The sequence below is a fragment of the Alligator sinensis genome, unplaced genomic scaffold (genome assembly GCF_000455745.1).
Source record: "Alligator sinensis unplaced genomic scaffold, ASM45574v1 scaffold1065_1, whole genome shotgun sequence".
Classification (NCBI taxonomy): Eukaryota; Metazoa; Chordata; order Crocodylia; family Alligatoridae; genus Alligator; species Alligator sinensis.
The window spans coordinates 218852-228146 of record NW_005842812.1 but is presented as its reverse complement, the minus strand read 5'-3'; the positions used below and the strand labels follow the sequence as shown (position 1 = coordinate 228146).

General features: G+C 65.9%; 2 protein-coding genes across 2 annotated transcripts; one reads left to right on the top strand and one right to left on the bottom strand.

Annotated features, from left to right (window-relative positions):
• Positions 1–12: 12 nt before the first annotated feature.
• MCRS1 (microspherule protein 1) lies at positions 13–2563 on the top strand. Its single transcript, XM_014525487.2, has 11 exons — positions 13–247; positions 376–485; positions 630–738; positions 858–996; positions 1095–1170; positions 1324–1352; positions 1471–1563; positions 1785–1867; positions 1988–2075; positions 2188–2315; positions 2405–2563. Exons 1-11 carry the CDS (start codon positions 29–31, stop codon positions 2489–2491), a joined length of 1161 nt encoding a protein of 386 aa, XP_014380973.2. The 5' UTR covers positions 13–28; the 3' UTR covers positions 2492–2563.
• Positions 2564–2646: 83 nt separating this feature from the next.
• KCNH3 (potassium voltage-gated channel subfamily H member 3) lies at positions 2647–8654 on the bottom strand. Its single transcript, XM_025191368.1, is given in 16 exon segments — positions 2647–3280; positions 3358–3425; positions 3531–3628; positions 3752–3831; positions 3864–4222; positions 5007–5256; positions 5904–6103; positions 6483–6764; positions 6838–7027; positions 7030–7065; positions 7222–7379; positions 7466–7529; positions 7532–7717; positions 7786–7916; positions 8005–8139; positions 8429–8654. Coding segments are annotated over 16 exon segments (2886 nt in total). The 5' UTR covers positions 8559–8654; the 3' UTR covers positions 2647–2761.
• Positions 8655–9295: the final 641 nt, after the last annotated feature.

The following is a 9295-nucleotide window of genomic DNA, read 5'->3' as shown; positions in this document are numbered from 1 at the left end:
CTGGGAGCCTCTCCGGGCTGTCTGCAGGATGGCGGGGGCGGGGTTCTGCCCCCCTCCCGACCCTGCTACTGGCTTTGGCCCTCGGCAGGTCTCCAAATCCATCTCGGCGCCTGTGGCGCCGAGCCCGGTGCCGACCCCCAGCCTGGCCAAGCGGATGAAGAAGAGCAAGCAGCCGCCACAAGTGACCAAGGACCTGGGGCGCTGGAAACCTGCTGACGACCTGCTGCTCATCAACACTGTGCTGCAGGTGACGGGGCGGGGAGGAGGCTCTGGACAGGCCGTGAGGTCCTGCCCCAGATGGGGCAGCGTTTCAGGGGCAAGGGTGGGGCTCGTCCAGGCCCCTCGCTGAGACCAGCCTCTCCCCGTGCTCTGCAGACTAACGACCTGACCTCGGTGCACCTGGGTGTGAAGTTCAGCTGCCGCTTCAACCTGCGGGAGATCCAGGAGCGCTGGTACGCGCTGCTCTACGACCCCGTCATCTCCAAGTGAGTGCCCGCCTGGGCTGCAGCCTTGGTCCCCACCGCTCCGGCCTCAGTTTCCCCCCTGCAGGGAAGCAGGGCAGCCGTGGCAGGGAGTGGGCTTGTGGGTCTGCCCAGGGGCTGGGCCAGCTGACAGTCTGCACCCCCCAGGCTGGCATGCCAGGCCATGCGGCAGCTGCACCCTGAGGCCATCGCTGCCATCCAGAGCAAGCTGCTGTTCAGCAAGGCCGAGGAGCAGCTGCTCAGCAAAGTGGGCTCGGTAAGACCCTCCTGCCCTCCCCAACGCTCCCAGGCTGTGGCAAGAGGGGCTGGAAGCTGGGGGCCTCCTGGCTCTGTCCTTCCGCCCCCTCCTGCTGAGCCATGTCCTGCCCCCCCCAGACCAGCCAGCCCACGCTGGACACCTTCCAGGAGCTGCTGCACAAGCACCCTGAGACCTTCTACCCAGCGCGCACAGCCAAGACACTGCAGGTCCACTGGCAGCTCATGAAGCAGTACTACCTCCTGGCCGACCAGACAGGTAGCGCCTGTGCCCACCTCCTTCCTGCTGCTAGCCCCAGGGCCGTGGGCTCTGCCTGCCTGGGGGCTCCGGACCCTGACCCCCCCATGTACGTTCAGTGCAGCCGCTGCCCAAGGGTGACCAGGTGCTGAACTTCTCGGATGCTGAGGACATGATCGACGACAGCAAGCTGAAGTGAGGGTGGCCGGGTTGTCCCTGCGGCACTGGCTTGGCAGCTTCTGCTGCTCCCCAGGGTCCCTGTGGGATTGAGCTGGGGGGCTTTGTGGGGGTCTTTAGGGGCAGCGCAAGCTGGGCCGGGGGGGCACTGAGTGCAGCTTCTCTCTGCAGGGACTTGCAAGATGAGGTGCTGGAGCATGGTGAGTCATGGGGGGTGGGTGTGAGGAACCCCCATCCCCTGCCTTTGGTGCCAAGAGACAGGGTGGGGTGGGGTGGGAGGGGGGCTGCCCCGAGCGCCCCCCATGTCTCCCCCCACAGAGCTGACCGTGGCCGACCGGCGCCAGAAGCGGGAGATCCGGCAGCTGGAGCAGGAGCTGCACAAGTGGCTGGTGCTGGTGGACAGCATCACAGGTGAGTGCTGTGGCCTCCCGCCTCCCACCTCCAGCACCAGGTGGGCTGCTCGAGGCTGGGGTATTATGATCCCAGCACTCGTTCCTGCCCAGGGCAGAGGGTCGGACTTGATGATCTGTTCAGGTCCCTTCCTACCATTGAAACTATGAGTTGCGTGCGACTTCCTCCCCACGTACTTCCAGGGATTGCGGGGGAGTCTAAGCTTCATCCTCTCCCCCCAGGCATGAGCTCCCCTGACTTTGACAGCCAGACGCTGGCCGTGCTACGGGGCCGCATGGTGCGCTATCTCATGCGCTCACGGGAGGTGAGGCCGCCCGGCTCCATTTGGGGGCTGCTGGGAGGGGCAGAAGGTGCCCTGAAGCTTGGTGGGGTGGGATCCCTCCCAGTGGGAGCTGGCGCAGTTCTCAGGCCCGGCCCCTTGCAGATCACACTGGGCAGAGCCACCAAGGACAACCAGATCGACGTGGACCTGGCACTGGAGGGACCTGCCTGGAAGATCTCTCGCAAGCAAGGTGTGTTGCAGGGAGGCACACAGGTTGTGCTGTGCCTCGGAGCTGGGGGTGTCTGTGCCATGGGTGGCCGGAGGGGGGAGAGGCTCCTGCTCCCCCCCTGCCGTCACCGCAGGCGTCATCAAGCTTAAGAACAACGGGGATTTCTTCATCGCCAACGAGGGCCGGCGCCCCATCTACATCGACGGGCGCCCTGTGCTGGGTGGCAGCAAGTGGAAGCTGAACAACAACTCGGTGGTGGAGGTGAGTGCAGCTGCGGTGCAGGGTCAAGGGGGGGTCCAGGCCCGGGGCAGGATCTGACCTCCCCCTTGACATGTGCCCCCTTTCTCCAGATCGCCAACCTACGTTTCGTCTTTCTCATCAACCAGGATCTGATTGCACTCATCAAGGCCGAGGCTGCCAAGATTACGCAGCAGTGAGGGCTGGGGTGGGGGGTCCTGGCTGTGGCCCATGACTTGTGGCTGCTTCTAATAAAAGATTTGTGCCCCCCAGCACTGGGCTCTCGGTGCTGTTGGGATGGGGGGCTGCCGCAGGTGCCCCTGGCTGCCCCTCCTGCACACAGCAGCTCCTGGTCCCCCTGTCCTGGCACTGAGTGAGAGAGACAGGCTCCAAATGCAGGTTTTTAATTGAAAAATGAAGGGGCAGCCCTGCCCCGCCATGCTATGCCCCCTCCCTCCACCCGTCACCCTTCACACACCTGTGCCTTCCTCACGGCACCAACCTGCACTGCCCCCAGCCAGGCCCTCACCCGCAGGGCCCTGGCACCCCAGCAGCGCCAGCTCCAGCCCGTGCGGGTCCCAGGGCAGTGTTAGGGGTGCAGGACCCGACGTCTCCTCCAGTCTGGGGCTTTGGGGCTCGCGGTCCTCGCAGGGGGCAGGCGCAGGGTGCAGGTTTTCATAGGCTTGGCCCTCAGCCTTGTGCTCTGAGCTCGTCCCCGCTGCCCAGAAGGCGCCAGCGTGCGGCCAGGGCGAGCTGTGGGCAGCAGGGGGGGCCCAGCCCCAGGTTGCTGCGGGCAGAGAGGGGGCCGCGGTGCAGTCCAGGCCATGGCAGGGTGGCAGCTGGTGCGGGCAAAAGGTGGCAGCACCCATGTCTGTGCTCTGTGGGGCTGTGCCGGGGCCAGGTGGTGCCCTCAGGATGAGCTGTACGGCCTGGCGCAGCGACTGGAGCCCCTGGCGCATCTGCACCACCTGCCCCGACAGCTCGGCCACCTGTGCGGGGGAAGGGACGTGTGAGCCTCAGGGCAGCCTCGCGCCGCCCTGGTGCAGCCCCCGGCCCCAGCTCTTACTGCCTGGCGCAACTTCTCCATGGTGCCAGCACTCGGCGCCTCCGGTGGGGGGGCCAACGGGCTGCTGTCTGTGGGGAGGGGGCAGCACAGGTTAGCCCCGGACCCCGCTTCCCACCGCACGCTCCTGCCACCCAGCCCTGGGCAGGGAGCACCCAAGGCGGCCCCAAACTCACCTGTCCCAGGAGAGGGGCTGGTGCAGTCGGGCCCAACGTGGAAGTCAAACGTGGGCTTGTCGGAGCTGCAGGCGTCTTCCTCGATCCCATCCACCACCCTGCAGGGCAAAGTCCTCTCTGTCACCCTGAAGCACCCAGGAGTTGGGGCCCCCAAGCACCCGCCTTTCTCCACACGTGGAACCCAGGAGTCCGGGCCTGTCCCAATCCCCCTGCACCCCTACCTGGGGCTGAGGTCCGGGGGCCCGGTGCAGGACAGGCCGTGCAGCGGCAGGGCCTTAGGGCGCCGGGGCGGGGGGCGCGGGGCCCGGCCCGGGGGGGGCTGGGGGGCTTGGCAGGGGGGTCCGGCTCTGCCTCCTCCAGTGTGGACAGTGGTGTGGGGTCCCCGCTCTGCGAGCTGGTGTCGGCCTGCGAGGGGGGCGAGGGGGTGCAGTCGGTGCCATCCCGTGCCCCCAGCCCCGGGGTGCCCCCCCCGCTCCTGCACACCTCGGGGCCGGCGCCCAGGTCGTAGCTGAGCTCGGCGCGCAGTGTGTGGCGGAAGGTGCGGGCGAAGTCGGGGTCGAGTGCCAGGCTGGCAGCCAGGCCGCGCAGTGCCAGGCACTGCAGGTCGCAGTAGGTCAGGCCCTTCACGTCGGCGTTGGCCTGGCGCACGCGGCCCCGTGCCGGCAGCGCGCAGCCCAGCAGGTCGCCCTTCCCTGCAGCCACGGGCATGTTAACGGGGGGCCAGGACACCCGGGGGCCTGCCTGACTCCATGCCCTGCGGGGGGGGGGTATCCCCCATGCCCAGGTTGGCTGTGCCCCAGCCCCCAAGGATATCTGCCCCTCCCCCTCAGACCAACAGTCGTGCCCCCTACCCCTCTCTCAGGAGCCCTCTCAAACATGCCACCCAACCCTCCAGCCACCAGCCATGGACATCAGTTTCTGCCTTCCCCAATTCCCTGGGCCAGGCGCTCTCCACCCCGCAAATACCCCTGGGACCTGCCCCCGCCAATGCTCATGCTCCCCTCCCCCAGCCAAGAGCCATGCACATCTGCCCCACATCCCCAGGGTTAGGGTCTCTTCCCCCCCTTGTGTAATGCCCCCAGGATCTCCCCCTCAACAATCAACCCCCGCTCATGGCCCACACCTTGGTTCTGCCCCCCTAGTCGTGACCCCCCTGAAGTCCCTGCCCCATTGTGTCATGTGCATGTACGCACGTGTGTGTGTACATGCATGTGCAACTGCATGTTTGCATGTGTGTGCACTCGTGCACGCACATGCAAATGTATGCTTGCATATATATGTGTGTGGGTGTGTGTGTGTATGCACATGCATGTATGTGTTTGCAGCGAGGGTTACTATTATGCCCTCCCACCCCCAGGCCCAGGGGCACTATTAGGGTGCAGGGTCCCTATCAGGACAGTGTGGGGGTGGGTGGGGGGCGTGTTCTGGGGCCCAGACGCCTGGGTCCCAGCCTGGTGTGGGGGCCCCGGGGCGCACCGAGGATGGCGAGCACGGTGCCGTCCTGCAGCACCTCCATGGAGCCAGCGCCCACGTAGTAAAGGGCCTGCAGGGCCTCGCCGCGGCGCAGCAGGAACTCTCCGGGGGCGCAGAAGCAGGGGCGCAGCGCCAGCGCCAGTGCCCGCAGGCAGCCCCGGCTTGCAGTGCTGAAGGCCGGCAGCTGCAGCAGGTCGCGGTGCAGGTGCAGCGCAATGTCGGCACGCAGCTCCTCAGGCAGGCTCTGCAGCAACTAAGGGCCGCGAGCGGGGGGTTAACCCTGCCGGGCACCCTCTGCCCCTCCCCTGGGGCCCAGCACCCCTGCTCCAGGCTGGGGACCCCCACCCCCACCTCCCCTGTCCTGGTCCGGGGACCACCCCTTCTTGCCCAGCCTGGGGACCCCCCACACTGTACTACATTCCCCCCAGACCTTGGCTCCCCCTGCCCAGGTCTGGAACCCCCCCCCACCCGTGTGCTACACCCCCAGGGGTGAGGGAGAGAGGCTGGGGCAGGTGCCCTGCACATGCGTGCAGTCACACACATGTACTCTCTTACACACACACACACACATGCACCAGCCCATGAGTGCGTGCATGTGTGCACGTGTGCACACACATGGTGCACTCCCAAGTACACACACACACACACACTCATGTTGAGACACCCACATGCCTGCACACAATAACACTCATGCTTGACAGGCACTCGCATGCACCAGCCCGTGCCCTTGCATGTATCTGTGCACAGCCCCTGCACAGGCACATGCACACAAGCACACACACACACACACACACACACAGGTGCACCCCCAAGGACACACACACATGTAGGCACTCACAATCACATGTGCACACAAGGACACACGTGCTCCACAGGCCCTTGCACACACATGCGCCGCACCTCACGGGTGTCGATGCCGTTGCTGGCGGCCCAGGTGGTCTGGAAGAACTCGAGCATGCGCTGCCCCAGCGCCGGGGGCAGGCGGTGGATGCGGCTGTAGTCGCGCAGGTCGCGCATGCGGCTGTGGTACAGGAAGCGCCGTGCGTACATGCGCTGGATGATGGCCGTCACGTTGCCGAACACTACGGCGTGCATCAGCGCTGCGGGACCACCACCACTGTCAGCTGTGCTGGACACCTGGGACCCCCTTTCTGCCCGTGGCTTCCACCCAGGTGCGGCCAGGAGCCTGGATGCCTGGGTTTGCCCCCGCCCCCTTCTACCAACAGAGCGGGGGCTGCCAGGTGGGGCTGGGAGCCTGGACACCTGGGTCCCAATCCCTGGTGCTGGGAGGGGAGTGGGGTCAGTTCTCCCCTCACCCCCTTCCACCAACAGAGCGGAGGCTGGAGATTTAGGATGTTGCGGGGTTGGGAGCCTGGCCACCTGGGGCTGGATCGGGAGGGGTGCATTGTCTGGGAGCCCAGACGCTTGGGTCCTACCGCCAAGCCTTGCCCTGCTTGTTGCCCACCCGGCCCCCCTCACCCCCAATGAGCATGGTGCAGATGGAGAATATCTTCTCGGTGTCGGTGTTGGCCGAGACGTTGCCGAAGCCGACACTGGTCAGGCTGCTGAGCGCGAAGTAGAGCGAGGTGATGTAGGCGCTGCGCGGCGATGGCCCTCCCAGCAGTTCCCAACCACTGCTGTTGCCCTCACAGTCGGGGCTGGGGGAGGCCCAGGGCCCCGGGCCCGTGGGGGAAGCGCTGCAGTTCCTCCGCACCAGGTAATAAGGGGTCTCCAGGCGCCGTGCCAGCTCCTGCAGCCAACCTGCGGGGTCGGGGGCAAGGGTCAGGGCAACCACAGGGCAGGGACCCCCAGCTGCACCCCTGGACTGGCGTACCGATCTCGGGCAGCTCCGAGGGGCTGCTCTCGATCTCCAGCTGCCCCAGGAAGAACCAGACGCAGGCCACCCAGTGTGCCAGCAGCGCGAAGACGGTCATGAGCAGCATGAGCACCACGGCGCTGTATTGTGAGTACCGGTCCAGGTTTGGCAGCAGCCGCAGCAGCCGCAGAGCAGCCGCAGCAGCCGCAGCAGCCGTACCGTCTTCAGCAGGTGGGCACCAAAGTACTGCAGGGTGAAGGGCAGAGGGGAGTCTGGCCGGCCCTGCCCCGGCATCTACCCCCACCCCAGAGCTGGTCCCGAGGCCTCCCCAGGGCCTGGGGCTGGATGCCTGGGGTCCCCCCTCCCTGCTGGCTTGGCCTGGCTCCTGGGGCTGGGACGCACCACGTTGACCTTGAAGGCGTAGAGCAGGTCGAAGGGCAGCGCGGCCACCAGGTCGAGCAGGAACCAGCTGGTGAGGTAGTGCAGGAAGATGGACCGCGGGTCAAACACCACCTGCCCCGACTTGCTGACGAAAGTGGTGCGGAAGTTCAGCACGATGTCTGCGGGGAGCGAGGGGTTAAAGCCCTGGGGTGGCAGGGGGCGAAGGGCATGGGCTTGGTCAAGCATGGCGGAGCCGGGGTCTCACCCAGGATGAAGAGGATCTCCACACAGAGGTCGCAGACGCTGGGGGGGGCACGGGCGGGCGGCGCGGAGCCGGGGCGGCCCCGGGGCCAACACACACGCTGTAGGGCACGGTCACGGCCACGTAGAAGGTGGCCAGCAGGATGACCCCATCCCAGCCCGCCTTGAAGGAGCCGTAGTGCAGCAGGATGAAGGGCGCCGTGCGAATCGCGGCCACCTTGTACTCGGGCAGCGCCGGCTTGGCCCCGAACACGCCCTGGAGTCAGGGGTCGGAGGTCAGTGCCGGGCCGCACAGACCCCCCCAATCCCCCAAGCTCCACGCACCTTGCTGAGCTTGTGCTTGCTCTTGCTCTGCTTCTGCAGGTGCCCCGAGAGGTGGTAGAGCACGGCGCGGCTCCGGCGCCGGTTGGCATTGAAGCCCTTGGCCCCGGCCCGGCTGTAGTGGCGCCGCCCGCCTGTGTGGAGACACGTGCCCATCACAGGGTGCCTGGGCCCCGCCGGCATCACGTGCCACCTCAGCCCCTGCAGTGCGACCCCGCTTACCTCCTTCTTTCCGGGCCTCGGCGCCGGGCCGGCTCTTGGCCTCGGTGATATCCTTGTGCGAGACCAGGAAGAGTGCCACCTCGCCCTTCTCGTTCTTGATGGGCACCACGTCCAGCAGGCACCAGAAGGGCACACCTGGGTGTGGGGGGGAGATGCTCTGGGTGCCCCCCCCCACCACCAGGGTAAGGGGGTAGGACCCAGGTGTCATGGATTCCAGCCCCACCTGCTGTTTCAACCATTAGGCCTGTCTGCACTGTGGCCTACAGGCAAAGCCCAGGTGTCCTGGCCCCTGCAGGCCCACACCACTGGAGCCCGGGACTCTCCCAGCACTGGGAAGGAACCCAGGCGGGTCCCCCATGCAGCCCCCTTCGCCCCACGCAGAGACAGGACCCTCGTGTCCAGGACTGGCGCAGGCAGCACTCACCGCCCTTGCGGTACAGCACGAGCTCGGCCTTGAGCTCGCGGCACTCATCCAGCGCGTGGCGGATCTGCCCCCGCACGAGCTCACCCGTGTCGGGCCCGTAGAGGAAGGGGCAGGAGCAGCAGCGCTGCATCACCTCTGCGCGCGAGAAGCCCGTCAGGTCGCAGAAGCCATCGGAGCAGTAGACCACGGGCGAGGCGCCGCGCACCTGCGCGTTGCCCAGCACGAAGTTGCTGTCTGCAAGACACGTGGGCGTGGGCAGGGGGCTGCGTGGCCCCGGTGTGGCATGGGGACCCCCTGCCCCCCAACCTGGCTGCATTACAGTGTGCGCTGCATACATTTGCCATGCTTTTTCTATGCACTTTACATGCATATACATGTACTTGCATGCACTTTGCATGTATTTGGCATGTATGCTGCATTAGCTGAATGCATTTGGCATGCACTTGGTGTCTATCTGGCTCTTTTTGCCTGCATTTGCGAGCACGTGCATGCATTTTGCAGGCCCCTTGCATGCAGATGCATGCCGTTTTGCGTGTGGGTGCCAGCATGTTTTAGCACACGTGCATGTATTTTGCATGACTTGCATGCACTTTGCATGTATTTGGCATGTATGCTGCATTAGCTGAATGCATTTGGCATGCACTTGGTGTCTATCTGGCTCTTTTTGCCTGCATTTGCGAGCACGTGCATGCATTTTGCAGGCCCCTTGCATGCAGATGCATGCCGTTTTGCGTGTGGGTGCCAGCATGTTTTAGCACACGTGCATGTATTTTGCATGTCCTTCGCATGCATTTGTATACGGGCCGCTCCGGGTGCGGTGGGGGCAGAGGCCCGACGCCCCCCGCCCGCAGGCCGGGCGCTGTCCGC